Genomic DNA, 18,528 nt, shown 5'->3' with positions numbered 1-18,528 from the left:
TATGCTTATCGGAATTGAATGATTGTAGCATTGAAGCATTTATGAATAATCACTTCAGCCTTTTGAATGCTGTGTCTGCTTGATTCATTCATTGAAATACAATGTCTTCTTGAGTCAGATTCATCAATGGTTGTACAATATTAGAGAAGTTCTTGATGAATCTTTAATAAAAGTTAATGAACTAGAAAGCTTCTAGCCTCTTTTACTAAGACTGATGCCTTTCAGTTGATCGCTTCCACCTTCTTAGAATCCATGTGTACATTTTTTTCACCTTTGATGATGAATCTCAGATAAATTGTAGATTTAATCTTAAAGTTGCATTTATCAATGTCCATCTGTAATCCAGCTTCGCGTAAGCGGGTAAGCACTTGTACATGCTTGCAATGCTCAGTGAGTGACCCATCCATGAAGATTAGAATATCATCCATGTATGCTGATGTGATCTCATTCAGCATGTCTTGTAAAGCCCAATTGATATATTTCTGAAATGTACTTGAGGCATTCCAGTTCAAAGGAGGTCACTGTTCATTCAAATAAATCATAACATGTGTGAAATGCTGTTAACCACTCATCGCCTTTATTGATCCTTATCTTGTAGAAGGCTGCTGATATATCAAGCTTTGTAAATCATTTTGCTTTTTCTATTCATTCAAGTGTTTCATTGATGAGTGGGAGAGAGTATCAGTCCTTTCATGTGATTCAGTTGAGTTCTTGATAATCTACACAGAATCATAAACCTTCTTCAGATTTCTTTGCAAATAATACAGATTCTGCAGCAGAGAAATTGCTAATTTGAAACAAATCTTTATCTAAATAATTCATTGAGTGTTTTTTATAAAACAAGAAGCTCATCATATGATATACTGTAGAGAGAGTTTCAGAATGATTGTGAGTCTTTGCTATCTTCTTTAATGAACTCAATTGTATGATTTATATCATATTCTCAGTGGGAGGGAAGCTTTTCAGCCGCTTTTTCATCAAATATGTCTGTGAAATTCTTATATGATTTGAAGAGTTCTTTGTGAGATTTCATGAAATTCTTAGACTCTAATTTTTCTAATGTTTTCTTGATATCTGCTATACTGACAGTGAACACTTGGACATTCTTCTTCTTGTATGTTTGATGAATTGGTAGTAGCTTGAATGCTTTTACTGATATCTGAGTGAGATCAGTGATTCTGTAATATTCTTTTCATAAACACAGCTTTAAGAAAAATATTGGGGGTATTTAAAACCTCTTCAATTAAAACTATGGAGATTGAAGCCTCTCTATCACCACCACAAGTGAGATTTGATAAAATCTGTATGAATTATGCTCTCAGAATTATGAAGATATCCCAATCATTCAATTAGAAAAAGAGTCTCAACGTCTTTTCCAAGTGAATCAACTGGAGTAGATTTGAATTGGGAGTCATATTTTGATTGAAATGATGAAATAAATTCATCTGATAATTCAACATCTGTGCAAAGAAAGAAGATACCATCTCAGTTATTTAGAATTTGCTCCATGATTAAAGACAGTTTCTCTAATTTAAATGTGGAGAAAGTGGTCTTTGAAAATCTCTCTCCTTGGAAGAAAGATCTTGTCAGTCTTATTGATTTAAATATTAGTCAACTTTCAAAAGAAGTTCAGACTGGACAACATCTAAATCTTCTAAAACAAATGAGAAACAAAGCAATTCTTATATACACTGATGGCTCAAAATGTGAGAAAACAGGCAATCTTGAAGCTGGAATAGCATATTCAAAAAATGATAAAAACTATATTCTTGATTGTTGACAAATTGGAAAAGAGTCAGAAGTTTTTAATGCTGAATTATTTGCAATTTCAAGAGCTTTCAAATTGGTTGAGATGAAGATTGAATAATGGAAAATATTTGAGCATATTTGAATATTCTCTGATAGTCAAACTGAGCTTAAAAGACTTCAAAGTAATAAAATCAGTAGTGGACAGTCAATGCTAGAGCTGATTTTGAAAAGTCTTCAAAATATTCAAAGAAAAATCTCATTCAATTATTCTATTCATCTTCACTGGGTGCCTGCTCACATGGGTATGTATGGCAATGAAATGGCTGATAAAGCTGCAAAAAAAGCAACTGAATTGGAAGTCTGCTTTCAAAGAATTGTAACATGAGCTTTTATTAAGAGAAAAATAAGAGAATCATGTTTGCAAAAATGGCAAGATATCTGGTTTTTACAAAAAAAGTGTACATTATTCCAGGGTTGAAACTAAGCCAAAATGGAAAGCTTGCTCAATAAAATGTAAAAAGAAACTTTTGCTACAATAATGCAGCTAAAACTTGGACATGGTTATTTTAAATCATATTTAACAAAGACTAGAAATGATTTAGGTGATTTATGTTCAGATTGTCAGTTATATGAAAACCCAGAGCATTTTCTTTTACTTTGTACAAAGCATACAGAGTTAAAATTGAGATTGAGAGAGAAGTTTAAATTGAGACAGTTAAATTTAAAACTTTTGTTCAATACAAAAACTGGAGATGAATTCTTGATTGGATATTTGAAAGGATCAAATATTGCTTAGTTTGATTTGATAATGAATTCAATTTTTGTTTTTCTTTTTTTCTTTTGTTTCTATGTATTTGCTTTAGTTTTTGTTTTTGTTTTTATTTTATTTTGTTACTTTTACTCTGAAATTTGTTTCATTTTGATTATTTTTGATTTTGACTTGTTTTGAAAAGTTTGATTTGTGAATGCTTTCTTTTCTTTTAATAGCTGCTGTTTTTTATACTCTTTATTTCATTTGTTTTAAATTGAATGTATTGATCTGTTGTCATTTTTTTGACATTCCTTCTTAAATTAAATAATTTGATTAATTGTTTGATTCTGGGCTGGAATTCTGCTTTTGCATGTATTAAATTGATTTTGTATATTAGCTTATTCTCAAGTTGAAAAATCCTGAAGTATTTCAGATAAATGTCATAGTCACTGACTGCATACATCTATAATGAAGAAATAATAATAATAATAATCAACTCAGAAACAATAAATTAAATCAGATATTAAATTTATTTGAAAATATCTACTTGACAAATTCACATCTCTTTATTTTAAAAGTTGAGAAGTTGATTTTGACTATAATATTGTTCTTTCATGAGTTTCAAACTCACATGCTTTAAATTCTCATTTCAAAATGTTATTTGATGATTGTATTATTCATTCAACCACCGGGGCTCATTTTGTGTTTTGTTATAATGTAATTTTTAGTATTTTTTTTATTTCATTTCTTTTTTTATAAAAATTTTTTTATATGATTTTTTCTTTTAATCTTCTTTCTCTTTCTTTCTTTTCTTAATTAATTCATAAAGTGTATTAGAATAGTGCTAGTCATTAATTAAAGTACACTTTTTATAGAATATAATGATATTTAAATATTTCATTAAATTATTAAAATTTTTCATTAATAACAATGAGAATGATTAAATTTCTGTATGTAACTTGTTTTGAGATGATTTAAGTTAAGATAGCTAGCATGGAACATTCATAGAAATACATCATGCATGTTGATGTGTGGGGGGATGTTGGGCAGGGGTGGCCCTCCACCGCACGTGATTACCCCTATGTATCGTTGTTAGCTCGCGATCACACAATGAGAAGATCAACCATCTCACACGTTATCCTCCCACACGAACGGGCGGTATTGGTTGCGTAAGTTAACTACTAACGGGTGCTAACCCGTCACACTTTCATCATATTTGAATCGCAAAATATGAAACAGAGGTTACACAAGCAATATAAAGTTGTCTAATTGTCTGAAAAGAATAGGCCTCTTTCAGTATTTGAGAGTCTTCCCTCCCTACCCAACTTGGCGAGTATCAAGCCTCGGGAGCTCAAAATGAATGCCTGTTTCACGTTTCTCCTGAGGAGACGAATTCAATTAGCTCTTCGATCATGTTGGCTAACAGACACAATAACAGGAACAAAATATAAGCAGCTATTACCGATTCTAGCGTTGTTCCTTTCACCCTAAGCGCTGAATTCTTGACTAAGCCAAGGTCCATTGAGAGGAACTTAGCCTTGGTTGCAGGCGCATTGGAGGCAAGTAATAGCCGTGGATATGGCGAAATTGGCGATGGAAGGTTTGGCGGTGTGATATCGGAGAATCGAGCATATTGGGAGTAGAATTTAGGTTGTGAAACGGGTGAGATTTTGAGAAACAATGTGTATGAATGATGTCATTGGTGACCCATAAGACAACCCGGGTTGGATGAGGGTAATCAGGACAAATAAATGACTATTTAAAACATAGCGGATTGTAAACCTTTATTTTTACATACATGTTGTCCACGCACCGGGTCGAAAAAGAGAGGCCGGGTTTCTGACCCAATACATTCGATGTCGAAAAACAGCCAACGTCTACCATCCCCCAGAACAATCAATAATCATAGAACCCCTTGGAGGACTTTTTGCCCATCCAACCAGCATCAACCATCTTCTTCAACAATCCTGCGGGCCGATATTTGCTATCACCAGTCTCGGTATGCAGCACATTCATAATAGCCAAGCACGTATCCAAACCAATGAAATCAGCCAGCGTCAGCGGGCCCATTGGCACATTGGTACCGTACTTCATGATGCTGTCGATATCCTCCTTAGTGCCAATACCGTTCTCCAGACACATGATCGCTTCATTTACATATGGCATGAGGATACGATTGGCTAGGAAGCCAGGAGAATCGGTGGAGCGGGCCGGGATCTTGCCCATGCGTTTGACGAACTCCATGGCAGTGTCAATGGTTTCCTGGGACGTTTGTAGGCCCGTGATGATTTCCACGCCCTTCTGGACGGGGACGGGGTTCATGAAGTGGGTGGAGATAACTCGCGACGAGGCAGACAGGTCTGTAGGGTTCTTGGTGGTTGCAGCGGCGATCTTGGTGATGGAGATGGAGGATGTATTTGTGGCAAGGATGGCGTGTGAGGGAGCGATTTCAGCTAGTTGGGCGAAAATGGATGACTTGAGCGCTGGGATTTCGGGAACGGCTTCTATTACGAAGTCTACGTCTTCGAGGTCGGAGAGGTTGGTGCTGGGTTTGATCATCGAGCGGATTTGGGTGGCGTGGTCTCTGGTAATACGCTCCTTTGAGACGTCTTTCTCAAGTAGCTTTTCTATTTTGTTGTTTGTTGGTCGGCGGAGTTAGATCCCTAAATCCTCAATTGAGTGCGTTGTGCAATTGTATGAGGCAAACCTGCAAATTGCATCCCCTTATCGATAGAAGCTTGGGAGTTATCAATCAGGGTTACGGGTACGCCAGCCTTTTGGGCGGTAACTAGCGCAATCCCCAGACCCTATTCCACAGCATGTTAATATTCAATTGACAATGTATCCGGTATATCAATACGTACCATTTGTCCAGCTCCGATAACTCCCACCTTTTTCACCTCCGCCGCTGCCTGAGCAATTGGGGATGTACTGAAGGATCTCGAGGCGATTGAGCAGCCCGCATTGGCGATGCACCATCCTACAGTAACGCGGAACATCGTGACAGGTGAATGAGTAGTGATAGAAGAACAGCTCCCCATGCAAAAAAAACTTAGCGGTCGGCAAAGATAAACTTGGATATGGAACAGGGTGTATGGCGTGGTGTTATCACATGATAATAGGTCAATGGTTCTGGGGAGATTCGGTTATTCTCGGAGCCAGTATCCTGTTACAGCACGCTTTTGTCCCAGGTGAGCTTGGCAATAAAAGGTGATTCCCAGCCCAATGCTGGAAGTTAATAATTCCGTTCCTGATTAGTCAGTCACACGTCAGAAACGCGAGTTTACACACGCGAAAAATGATTGGACATCGAAATTGAATCAGAGCCGTAAACACTGGCAACGATATGATATCAAGACAGAAAACCACAACACCATCTGCTAGATATGACATTGATACCCTATTAGCAATATCCCAAACAATATGGAGCCAGAGTCCATTCAATCAGGGCAGGTGGTGGATCCTGAAGTCCGCGCTTATGTCTACAATCTCGTTTCTGCGGTAGGTCTATCGGGAAGGAAGCCAACCCAACTAATCATTAAAGTTTAATGGAAAGCTGACAGGATGATGAATTCTTCATATAGCTTGGAGGCTCTGGTAGTAGCAATACAGGGAAATATGTCTTGGGGGACGATGCCCTTGCCTGTTTGCGCGATATCAAAAAATGGCTCAAGTTCTACGACGAGAAGGCGAACCGTATGGACGTGGCCAGGTGCTTAGCGGAAACTAACCTCGTAAATCGAGACTTGATTCCGATTCTCGCACTTTTGGGGGATGATATACATGATGATAAGTACAAGTCGAGAGTTTCGTTGGCTTGTTGTAAGTGCTCTGCGCTCTCACACCCCTCTTCCCAACTCATAATTTGTGAGTGCTGCTGATATGCTTCATTTTAGTGGAATTGCTTGTTCCTCTAACATGGCCGCTCGAGATCCATAGCCAGATGACAGTCAATCATCATAGACATATACCATACTTGCAGCATTCGCAGGTTTTGTATAAGCGTGGGATTCTTGGAAATGATGCCACGGCCACTCTACGAACAATTATCCGTATTGCCTTGCCAAGCATGACCACTCCACGATCAGACCGTTCCTCGCGAGACGAAGGGATTCTAAAATTAATGCTGTACCTATTCAGAAATATTGCGATAGTAACGCCTTCGCATCTAACTGCCGAGGGCGACGAGGAAGAAGCGTCGAAGTCCGCTACCATAAACGTATTTCAACAACAGGATGTATTTGCCCTTCTACTAGCAATGTGCTCCAGTATAGGAGAAGATTTTATTTACCAGGATGTGGTTATTCTAGAGATTCTATTCCATATTGTTAAGGGGGTCGATATAAAGAAGCTGTTCATGAATGATACTCAACGAAATATTGCGGGAACGGATGATCTTGAAGCTCTCCTGGATAAGGAATCACATTTAAAACGGGAATACGCCAAAACTGCCCCGACCAGGCATGGGCGATTTGGCACGATGATCTGGGTGAAACGAGATGATGAAAAAGTATCCACTGTTTCCGGCCAGGACGTACTCAAAGACGACTGGACGACGATGTTGAAAATGGACAAATCAAAAAAGTGGGATAGGCCGAAACATAGAAAGGGGGACATTGACACGTCGGTGAATAACTTTAATGTGCCATCTCCCTTAACGCCGCTGGCGACCAAACATTTAAGAACATTCGTTGAAGAGTTTTTGGACTCTGGTTTCAACCCACTCTTCTCACATATCCGCAAAGCCATTGAACGGGAGGCCGACCGCGTGACCGAGTCCACACCACGTCACTTCTTTTATGTAGTCGCTTGGTTCCTTGAGGCTGAAAGGGCTCGGCGTACCCGCCAACAAGAAATTCGCCAGCAAAATGCACATCCTTCGAGGGATTTTGAACCGGACGGTTTCCAACTCGTTGCAAGCGTTCTCAACCAAGAAACTTTCATTGCTTTAACCAGACATATGCAAAACTGTTTAGATTTCAAGGATTGGCAGGATCTGAACGCCAGCATGCGGTGTTTTACGCAAATCCTTCTGACGGTCCAGCAGATGTTGCATTCTGACATTGCTGAAGATCAAGACATTGCTGAAAATATATTGAGCAGAATATTCTATGAGGAGACAACACATGACAAGATATTGGCTATATTAAGAGTCTATGAAAGCCAAGGGTTCTGGTATTTGGATGCTTGCACTGAACTAGCCCATGTCTTCTTTCGATTATTGGAACAGTACTCGAAGCAGAATGAATATATGCAGATTCGATCTCGGCGACGAGCCAGGCGCAAACAACGTAAGAAAGCGGCTCCCAATCCTGAAAATGGCGAAGCTCAAGATGGTGACGAGTCCGAAGCCGAAGACTTGACCATGGAAGATGCAACTAAGACGATAGTGGAAAGATCTTTCAATTTCCAACGTTTCGCGGCTAAATTTTGCACCCAAAACTCTGTCAACACATTCCTTGCATTAACAGCATATTATAGGGAGCTCAACGAGGAGCAGTTGAAACGAGCACATCGATTTTTCTATCGCGTGGCTTTCAAGCAAGAGTTAAGCGTGTTGCTCTTCCGCGTGGATATAATTTCGCTGTTTTATAAGATGATAAAGGGTCCGAGAGGCCTTGATTCGACTAAGCCAATTTATGTCGAATGGGAGGAGCTCACACGACGAATTATTAGAAAGCTCGTCAAGAAATTAGAAGAACGCCCGGAGCTTATCACAGAAATACTATTTAGTAAAATTAACGCCACTGTCTTCTACCTAGAGTATGGCCATGAGAGACAGACACTGTCGCAATCGAAGGCTGCTGCTGAGTTGGAGGTGAAGCCCGGTGCTGCCAATACACTAGATTCTAAATTAGGCATTGTAGTAGCAGCTCTGCTCCTGGAAGGAAAAGAGAGCCTAGTACAATGGTTAATTAAAACCATTGACACTGCGGTAAATGAAAGGAGAAGCTGGGAGCTGGAAGCCGAAGCTAGGCGATCTGAATCTGGAGAGGAGCGTACCGCCAACACTCCTCCTTCAATAGGTATGTATAAGATATCGTTCTTGCCCGACAAAATTATGTTGACAATTTTCATTAGCTGTTATCCCGTTTGATGATGCATGTCGTACTGCCATGTTCAAAAACGGACGTCTCCGTCTTCTAATGACATCAGCTGGGCTTGAGAGGCTTGGTGTTGAGGACACACTGGGCTCCTCGTGGATAATCCCCTCGTCATTATCGGCTAGAACTCTAGAAGAAACGAAAAAATCAATTGAAAAACACAAGGAGAACCCACCAACCGAATTCGACGGGTTAGAGCCTCGTGATCTGCTACGTCGAAAACGAGACATCGACACTACGTTGTCCCACCAACGAACATCAGGTGAAGTAGATTTTGGAAACGATTCGGAGGGCGAAGATGACATTGATGATGTCTTGTTCCCGCCAAATCTCCGTACTAGAGCCGACACACTAGATGAACGTAAAAAGAAGCGACTTAGGCGAGGGAAGAAGAACGGAAAGGATGGTGATGTCCTGGACGAAGCATCATTGGAAGCACGCCGTCTGGCACGACATGCTACTGCATTAGAGCGTCAAAGGAAAATCAAAAGCAGTTTATATATCCATGCCAGTGATGAGGAGTCGGATGAGGAAGCCGATAGAGAGTTCTTCGCGCGAGAGGAGGAGAGGAGGAGAAACCAGGCCATTCGCATCAAGCAAGCTTTATTGTCGGACACCACCGGTGGAGATGATTTACCAGACCAAAATTCTTCCACCAAAGCGAGGAAACGGAAGGGTACTGCAGACGAAGATGAAGTCAACAAACGTCGCCGGAACGATCATCTGCTACCCGATAGCGATGAAGAAGTTGATTTAACTAGCATTGATGGTCATCAGGACCACGATGAGGAAAATAGCCTGATGGTCACAAAAGATGAACCATCATCATCCTCCGAGACGACATCGATGTCATTTGGGTGGTGAACATGAACGAATGAGCGAAAATTCCACTCCTCCAACCTGACAGAGCGCCATCCAATATTCGGCATGAATGACGATGACTACTTTGATAACCCATTTTACTTCTCTAGTTTAGTCGACAAGGAGAAAGTCTGGAGAGATGAAGGGGTTGGGTAAAGAGGTTGGTTCAGACGAGGAGGAAGAGGAGCCCGGCGGCGCATGCTTGGCGCGTTCATCGTTGAGATTTGGGAAGTAGATGATGTTTCTTGTCCGATGCCATTGTCAGAAGCCATTGAATCTCTTCTTTATGCATGTGATACGAGGGTTTCTATTTATCTTCTTGTTCGCTTCTTTTTTTTTCTCTGTACAACGACCACGATCATTTTACGTGAACTTTCTAGAGGTATACTCCGTACAGTTGGGTTGAAACTTCATTTGGAAAAATCCCTTTAAACAAGCAAGTAGAGCGGTGGTGTTTATTCATATTTCTCAATTCTTTAACCTTAACCGATCCTACCTCGATATATCCTTTCCTAGCTCTAATCCCTAACCGCTGATCATCAACGTCTAACCTCTAATTTTAACCCAAGCGACCCCTAGCCTCGTGTTGCAAGTTGCCAGTAACGAGTGTATCTGTAAGAAAGGTTGAACCTGATTGGATATTATCTATCTAGCGGCGGCTAATTTATGTTGGGTAAGAGAAGTGAGTTTTGTGCTGGACCTGATTTAACGGGTAAGTTAAGTTTTTTGATAAACAACAACTATTTGTTTAAGCCTTGATTGGGTAGGAGGAACAAAATAAATAAAGTTTCATGTGTGGATGGATTTTATGGCGGTTAGTCCTGAATTTCAAGCGCTAAAAACTACCACCACTTGTTCAATCAATTCCTGAAAATGCAAATAAAATAGAGAAAAACCCGGAAAAAAGAAAGAAAATGAAAATAAAAGGAAAAAAAAAAAAAAAAAAAAAAGATACAAAATTAAACGCCACAAACCCGAATCCTGAAGCTTATTCACCTAGCGCTTAAAACTACCAAAATCAAAAATCTAGAATGGAATGATAAAAACTCCCAATCATCCGGCCGCCCAGCACCACCCCTCTCAGGCTTCACCGATCTATCCCGGCGCGCGGGGGAAAAAACCAGTCATCTGCGCCGTCATCAGCCTTGCTTACGTCGGCGGCTGCGAGATCATCAACAGCAAGCGCAGGGCGAAGTTCGCGTTACCAGAAGTTAAGCGCGGTGTCATCGCGTTGGCGGGTGGGCTGACGAGGTTGATGCGGACCGTGGGAAAGCAGCGGGCGATAGAGATGGCGTTGACGGGGAGGGTGGTCCCGGTTGAAGAGACAGAGCGGTGGGGGCTTTGTTAATGAGGTTGTGGGGGAGATTGTGGCGAATAATTCTGACGCGGTGATTGTGAGTAGAGAGGGGGTTAAGTTGGGATGGGAAGGCGAGGGCGTCGAGCATGCGAGTCGGATGTTGATGGACGGATGGGCCAGGCGGCTGGCTGAATGGTCACCACAAAGGTCACGCAATTAGAAATAAGCTTGAGGAAAATGGGGCTGGGTACCGGATTCACCAACTGAATGAATTGAGCCGTTGAGAACTATCATGGCCACCGTACGAATGGTTACCAGAGCATTTAGAAAACACAAACCACCCTCTTTAGAGCTATCCTATTAATTCTCGGCCTGGCCTTTTCAAATAAAACCATACAGATTACCCACTAGAGCGAGACCGGCAGGAGGGATTGTTCTTCGAAGCCACTGGCGCATCATTCCAACCAAGGAAGCGGCTCCATTCTATGCAACAGGAAATTTACTAGGAGGAAACGGGGATGCTGAACCATCTCTATCTCCTATTTCCTTTGCCATTGTGTTGTATGGTTCTGGATGAAGGATCGGGAGATGATTGACAGCCACCGTTTCCAAAAATTTCACAGCTAAACTCAGGGCGGAAACGGCGTGCGGGCTCGGAAACGCCTACTCATTCGCGTAAACCAGGATCTGGAGAATCTCGAGTAGCACGCTTTCTAACATTTGAAATACCATTTGAACCAGGAGCGGGGCGTGGAGATTTTTGAGGTTCCTTTGTATTTTTAGGGCTCTGGGGTATGGGAATGGGTATTTAAGATGCATTCCCACCTGTGAAAGCGTCTCCATTTCTTCCCTTGACTTAGAAGTTAAGGGAAGTCCAGCCTCCCCTGTTGGTTCCGGGGACGCGGAAGGGACCTCATGTGAGCGGTACATGTAGCGGACACGGCAAACAGGACGGTCGTCACTTTCTACAGCATTGTTAGGCACAGATTCGCTGGTGGGAGGGTTGTCTGATTACTCGGAATCTTCATCGTCGGGCACTTCGTGAATCCAGGTCATCCCAGGCATATCATTGCCCCATTGCGGATTCCAGATCTTTTGCGTGAGCCAACGATTCTTAACGTTTTCATAGGCTTGGACATCGATATCAGTGCATCCACTGTCTGGTTCGTCTTCTAGCCACTCGCGCTCTTTGGATATCTGATAAAGAAACTGATAGTAGGGGCGGAAAGCCCGTGTTTCATGTTCGTGGGCAGCCCTACATTCCTCACTGACAATTTTCGGCCTTGGGTCCAGTGGGTCTGATATAGATATCGAACGATCTGGTCCTGGCTGGGGCTCAGGCTCGGGAGATTCTTCATGTTTCCAGCTCGCCCCCCTAGCCCATCGCGGCCACTTGTCATTCCATATTCCTTGTCGAAATCCTCCCCTATGCTGTAAGGCAACGTTTCTTTCCGTCTCACAAATCTTCTGTGAATTTGATCTATTATACGCTCCTTCTCTAAACTGCATTGGAACATAAATAAATTGCCGTGTTGGTACCGAGTTTAGGCGTTCTTCTCTGCGCTGCAAGCGTCGATCGGCTTTAGAGAGGGGGGGGGGGGGGGGGGGGAAAGGGCTAGGAGGCCGTGTCGTCTCGACCGACCTGTACGGCGGTGGAGGGTCGTTGAACATCGATCGCTCGCGGGTGAGAAGCTCTGGGTTGTGCTGCAACCTCTGGAGGGCTTTAATGATCTGCGGGAAACCGGCGGCCCCAGAGGTGTTCAATGTGACGGCCATGATCACAGATAAGAGGGACAGTCGATATCGGCTACATCATCAAATTTGTTGAAAAGAAATATCGTGGGTAGAGAAGACTGCGCTGAGGCTAATATCGATGTGAGAAGAAATTAATTCTTTTCGCCAACAACAATCAGCCGCCGCATAGTTGGGCTTGCTCTGTCTTATACCGCAAGTTGCCTCGTCCAGGTCCCATGGCAGCCATGGGATTTCCCAGCCGCCCCAACCGCTCATAGCCAAATATGCAAATATTACTTGTGGGATACAAGTCGCAAAAAGCCGGCATTTGCGTCCCGTTTGTCTCCCATTATTGAATCGCTGCTGTGTCGCTGTTTCATGCATGGATGCCTATCTCTACACCCTAGACTGCCTGCATGAATTCTTCTTAGGGAGGATGCATGCAAACCCCCGTCCTTGGGTAGCAGCAAACAAACATGGATCGAGTCAAACGCCCAAGCACTCGTCTGGTTTATAACCAGCGTCACTCCGTATTAATAACGGAGGCTGTTATGTGCCTTCCTCAGGTGCCCCTCAATCAATCATGTCCTCTCGCGGCCTGGCTATCCACCTGTTTACTCTACCAAACAAACTTCCTGTCGTGACTTGCCACTCACGGACATACGACCTTTTGCTTTGTCGCCGCGACAAGTTCCTCATCGTCGAGCTTATTTTCGCTAACGCCTCTGAATCAAAATGCTCACGCTGTCATTAACAATCCACTCAACCGTCGCTTCCTATCCAGGTTTGTTGACAATAACATGCAATACCTTGGATTAGACATTGGCTTCCACCTTCAGTCAAGTACGCGATATACATTGGCAACTCTTGGGCGCAGCGGCGCTGATATCACCGTTGATGGACCAAGCATATCTCGAATACAGTGCTCATTCGAGGCCCATGCAGAGAGTGATGTTGTGATGATATAGCATCGGTCAATCTCGCAAACAACTGAGGCTTAGGGTCGTCGTGCGATCAGATGTCACCTGCATGGGTGGTAGAGAAGAGGACCTAGTTCAATTCCGATTGGTGTGGCACCGGGTTGAGTTTAACGCGAATTATAGGGTTGAGAATCGGGTGGAAACTCCCATGCAGACTCGAACTAGAGACAATACCGACGGCGTCACCCAGTCGTCTCCCATCAATCCAAGTGCCTGTCCACCATGAGCCGCAAATAAGGTATATAAAGAATTGGCTCCGGTTGGGGCGAGGGCTTACGGTACGGTTTCTAAGGTTATTGATATGGATTCTGGGAAAATTATGGGTGTCAAGTGCGTTCGGCCGCCTCCCAGCGGATTTAAAGACTTGGATCTCACTCGACTACAGCGAGAGATTGAGGCACTTTACAGCTGTTCTCATGTTAGCCAAATCTTCCTGGCCCTCCTGTTCATGTTTCCTAGCTGATATCAACAGCTGAACATCATAGAATACATACACTACCAGAGGTTATCGGAGCAGTTCTAGATCTTCATGGCCTTGAAAGAAGCATCAATTATCTGATACAGATGCGCGTCTTCGATGAGTAAGAGCACTGCAGTAGCAATCTTCTTTATCAAATGCTCAGCGCGCTAGATTATCTCATCTCTTATGGTATTATCCATCGCAATGTTAAACCTGCTAACATCCTTTCCGCCACCTTGGGTAAACTCGACTCTCAATATAATCTCACAGATTTTGGTTTTTGCAATTCTGTTGATCGGGCTATATCAGGGGTCGGCTCGCTCATGTATATGGCTCCGGAATTGCTACAGGGGAATCAATTTCCGCAGACACCTAAGCAGACATATTGTCGCTATTTGTGACCCTGGCGTGGGAGGTGAATGCGGACAATTATAGGAGCAAGAACATGTTCACAGCGGAAGAAATAGTTGGTGCGGCCTTGGATGCCGCAAGAACAGACCGCATGCATCATCTCAAAGATATGGCCGAAATTGAGCCGGATAAACGTGCTTCGTCATCGCAGATGTTACTACGACACTACAACGGTATTGGCCGAACCATGCCGCTTGAACAGGTCGAAACCATCACTTCTGCTAAGCATACCCAGGAACATGTTATCATGGGCAGCACAAGCCCGCAACTGAGATGGCTGCCGCCCGGTCCCACATATCCCTCACCTCAGACTGCTTTGACCACCGGACTCGGGATGAGTACCACAGCACGAATTTCTAAGCATGTTTTCGCGTAGACGATAAAAGTGCTGTACATCCCGGCTATGATCATCATTTTAGCAGCTCCACTTAATTGTCTATTTCCTCGATATTTCGACCTTCATATTTCTACCCTCGCTTTGCTCTCAAACATTTAACTCTTCCTTCCCTTTTCAGCAAAAAAGAAACGACACGGCTAGCCTTCCCCTTCCCCACTTTGTCCTCCGCTATTGGCAACGAGTCAATACGCACTTGTCATGTGTATGCGTTGTTAGGCCCGTTTTCCCACTGCCATTGCCAACATCCATGGAACCGAATGGCAGATCGCCAGACTCCAGTGGAGGACGCCTTTGCCGCCTTCCGTATCACAAAATCCAGAACAGGGTGTGGGAAGAGGTGGCGTCGCCAATCCCATAATGGAGTTTGAAATAGCATTGTGAAATGCTAAATAGGGAATTAGAGATTAAGCCGCGACTTTTTCTATTTCCTTTTTATCTATGCCTGCCTTTACTCTCCAGCCAGCATAGAGCGCTAGTTCCATGATTGAGGCCGTGTGTGTGGTTCAAAGATTGCTTGAGCAGTTGAAGCTTTTAAGCTTACACTGCTCTTTTTATAAGAAAAATGCGGAATTAGTGCAATAGTGTACACCCTCTATTGTTGGCATACACTTCAGAAGAACAATTATTCAAAATTACTATTCTCTCCCATCAAATTCACCTATACTCTCATAATAATAATGTAATTCTGCTATAAACACTCATCACTGCAAAGCATTGATTTATGTTTATAGTATGATATTAAATCATTTTTGTACGTGTTTTATACTTTCAATTTTAAAATATTATCACAGCTGATACTCTTATTATTCTGTAAACTCTTTAATTCAACTTATAACAATAATTATTAATTAAATGACTTGCTTGACTTCACTTCTATTAAGCTACTGATTTCAGACACTGTATAGAAGTGCAAATCAACTGTCTAAATATCATACACAGTTTATATAATTAAATCTAACTCTATAATAATATAATATATAATAATAATGAAGAAACAAAGATCAAAGAGTAAGAATAGAACAGAATAAATAGAATAAAAAAATTAGATAAAGAAAATAAAAATAAAAGTTTTATATATATTTTATTTAATAAAAATGAAAATATTTTATAAATCAGATTGAGCATCATATTGGTATGCTTACTGAGCCGGCGGCCTACAGCAGGTCATATGACTATAGATCCGCCCACCCACCTACTAGATAGCTAGCTAGCACACTCTACATCTTAATGCAAGCAAGCTCTACACTCAACAGATTATATTGTCCTTAGTCAAATAACTTCTGTGTTTTATGAGCAAGTTGCCTATTAATTAGATGTATAGCTCTTGACGTATTATTCTCACTTCTAGCTTAATTGCAAAGGCGAGGAGCATTGAAAATCCTTTTGTTTACATTTGAATATAATGAGTCAAACCTCTATTAAGAGCACCCAAGAAAGACAGCTTAATGCCACTAAAACAGACCTCTAGAGAAGAACCATTTCTTGGGACAAAATCCCACTTCCATTTTCAATTGAATGAATCAGCAAATATGCAAGAGAGTGATATGTGTTTTGAATCATCTGAACCTAGCTTCAACCCCTTTCAATCACCATTTCAAACAGCAGTTAAGCACACTACATCCAGCTTTGCAATCTGTATATAAAATGTGATAACTACCATACAGGAGATAATCAGAGAGGCTATTGAACAATTGAGCACTAATACAGATCTAGACAACTCTAAAGATTCATTCTTAGTGCATCAAACAACCCCTTCTGCATTCAATCTAAGTGTTTTAACTGATGCACTACGGGAGCTCAAAGCTGTCAGCTTAAGTCATGATGAGGCACTGAAGATAGCAAAGGAGCAATGATGTGTCTCACTGACAGTTCAAACAGCAACAGCAACAACAGACACTTCTACTCTGAATACTGCATCTACATTTCAAAACTTTAAAAATGAGTTCAGCTATATGAATTTGAAACTCAACAACAAGCTTGCAGAAGTATTGAATTACAACATTTGATGTAGAGAAGTTCTAATTAAAGTTATACTTCTTCAAATTAATGACATGTTAAAGAATTATGAACAGGAACTGAATCACTCACTCAGTGCTGATGAGGTAAAGATCTGATGATACAAGGAAATCAAGATGTGGGAGTGTATGTAGAACAATTTGAAAACAGATTCTTAAACCCTAGTTCAATCAAAACTCAAATAGAAAGATGATGATGAATTCACAAAGATGAGCAGAGCATCTGCACTCTGAAATGTTTTGAAATTGAAATATCAACTTCACTGAGCGGATCTGCAAGCACAACTGTACATCAAGATCACCGCGATTAACATTGATCAATATGAAAAAGATATCATCAAATACATGAAGGTGTGGTGTCAAGCAGTCAATCAGATAAATTTGCATAAATGGAATCTATCTGACATATTTCTTGCACAGCAGTTCATTAATGATCTTAAGATGTACACTCAGTTCTACATTCAATTTTAGCTGAAAGCTCTAAAGCAGAGTCATCTGAAAATTGAAATCTCTGTAATCAATCTTGATGAGTTAATTGATGACTTGATCTGATACAAAACATTTATAAAAATTGACAATAAAAAAGATAAGGCATTGCAGACTGACAAGAAAGATGACAAGAAGAACAGTAAATTCAATAATAAAATTAATGAAAAGAAGAATAAGAAGAGCTCTACAAATGTCTCATTCAACTTTTTCAACACAAATTCAAACTTCAATGTAAATTTCAGCTTCAATTTGAGCAGTTGTATGAACATTCTCAAGTACACATTCTGTGACAATATAGATCATCAAGTCATCAAATACCAGTTCAAAAATTGAAACAAGCAAAATCAAGAGTTCAAAGACAAATTCCAATCATTCTACAACTGATTACAGCAGAAAAATAGCCAAGTGACTGTCCGCAATAATGAAACAGCCATCAATTTTCCCAGCAGTGTCAAGGGCCTGACTGTGATGACTGCAGATTCCAACTGGTATCTTAATACAGGTGCCAGTTTTCATATTACAAATAAATGGAGCCTTCTTCACCATACAAGAATGTCAGAGGGTGAAGAGGTAAGTGCAGCTCAAGAAGTCAATAAAAACATATTGATTTCAAAATTAGTAGATAAATTAACTGTTTCTATGAATGGTCAAATTCTACAGCTTCAAGCAGTCTGTTGAATGACTGAGACTAGTTGCAACCTTGTCAGCTTTAACCAACTAGTCACTGACAGGTTCAACATCAAGACCCTTTGAGATAATGAGAATATTATAGTGGGATTTGAAATAGTAGATTCAACAAGTGAATGCTTTTATGCAATGATATCAGATATGAAAGTGTTCTCCATTTATGAAATTAAAAAAGCAGCTCTGATAGCTATGAGCAAGTCAATAACTTCAATGTATGATGACATTCTGTTTATCTGACATGTCAAGCTGAGCCACCTCAACACTGAGGATGTCTTACAGCTCATGAAAGACCTCAAGATAAATATACAAATCAAGAGTGGCAAAGAGCTCTCATTTTGTGAAACATGCAAGCTTGCTAAAGCTCACAAGAAAATATTGCAAATTTCTATCCTCAGAGTGAAAGTTCACAATCAAAGATTGCATTTTGATTTAGTGGGTGAAGGAGAATCTTTTGAGGATATTGACAACTTTCTCTCATCCTTTCAAGAACTCAAATATCTACTGCTTGTGATGAATGATGCCACTCACTATAAGACCTTTTATTTTCTCAAAACCAAAGATCAACTCCTGGATTTTGTTAACTTCCATCTTCA

The 18,528-nt window shown here is 41.2% G+C and overlaps 6 protein-coding genes across 6 annotated transcripts; 4 read left to right on the top strand and 2 right to left on the bottom strand.

Annotated features, from left to right (window-relative positions):
- Positions 1–882: 882 nt before the first annotated feature.
- HCAG_07726 (predicted protein) lies at positions 883–1,397 on the top strand (the record flags this gene model as incomplete). Its single annotated transcript, XM_001537367.1, has 4 exons — positions 883–888; positions 948–1,021; positions 1,090–1,114; positions 1,323–1,397. The coding sequence occupies 4 exons, from the start codon at positions 883–885 to the stop codon at positions 1,395–1,397; spliced, it is 180 nt and encodes a 59-aa protein (XP_001537417.1).
- Positions 1,398–4,396: 2,999 nt separating this feature from the next.
- Positions 4,397–5,499, bottom strand: HCAG_07725 (3-hydroxybutyryl-CoA dehydrogenase; the record flags this gene model as incomplete). Its single annotated transcript, XM_001537366.1, has 3 exons — positions 4,397–5,127; positions 5,208–5,307; positions 5,365–5,499. 3 exons carry the CDS (start codon positions 5,497–5,499, stop codon positions 4,397–4,399), a joined length of 966 nt encoding a protein of 321 aa, XP_001537416.1.
- A 424-nt stretch (positions 5,500–5,923) lies between these two features.
- Positions 5,924–9,468, top strand: HCAG_07724 (predicted protein; the record flags this gene model as incomplete). Its single annotated transcript, XM_001537365.1, has 4 exons — positions 5,924–6,001; positions 6,085–6,212; positions 6,440–8,526; positions 8,582–9,468. 4 exons carry the CDS (start codon positions 5,924–5,926, stop codon positions 9,466–9,468), a joined length of 3,180 nt encoding a protein of 1,059 aa, XP_001537415.1.
- An 805-nt stretch (positions 9,469–10,273) lies between these two features.
- On the top strand, positions 10,274–10,813 carry HCAG_07723 (predicted protein; the record flags this gene model as incomplete). The annotated part of the gene is made up of 2 exons (XM_001537364.1): positions 10,274–10,279; positions 10,496–10,813. The coding sequence occupies 2 exons, from the start codon at positions 10,274–10,276 to the stop codon at positions 10,811–10,813; spliced, it is 324 nt and encodes a 107-aa protein (XP_001537414.1).
- Positions 10,814–11,425: 612 nt separating this feature from the next.
- Positions 11,426–12,538, bottom strand: HCAG_07722 (predicted protein; the record flags this gene model as incomplete). The annotated part of the gene is made up of 3 exons (XM_001537363.1): positions 11,426–11,723; positions 11,778–12,242; positions 12,405–12,538. The coding sequence occupies 3 exons, from the start codon at positions 12,536–12,538 to the stop codon at positions 11,426–11,428; spliced, it is 897 nt and encodes a 298-aa protein (XP_001537413.1).
- Positions 12,539–16,876: 4,338 nt separating this feature from the next.
- HCAG_07721 (predicted protein) lies at positions 16,877–17,926 on the top strand (the record flags this gene model as incomplete). Its single annotated transcript, XM_001537362.1, has 4 exons — positions 16,877–16,886; positions 17,346–17,523; positions 17,650–17,818; positions 17,909–17,926. 4 exons carry the CDS (start codon positions 16,877–16,879, stop codon positions 17,924–17,926), a joined length of 375 nt encoding a protein of 124 aa, XP_001537412.1.
- Positions 17,927–18,528: the final 602 nt, after the last annotated feature.

The sequence above is a fragment of the Histoplasma capsulatum genome, genomic scaffold (assembly GCF_000149585.1).
Source record: "Histoplasma capsulatum NAm1 scaffold_9 genomic scaffold, whole genome shotgun sequence".
Classification (NCBI taxonomy): Eukaryota; Fungi; Ascomycota; class Eurotiomycetes; order Onygenales; family Ajellomycetaceae; genus Histoplasma; species Histoplasma mississippiense.
Note: the sequence above shows the minus strand (reverse complement) of the source record. Positions and strands in the feature narration are given on the sequence as shown.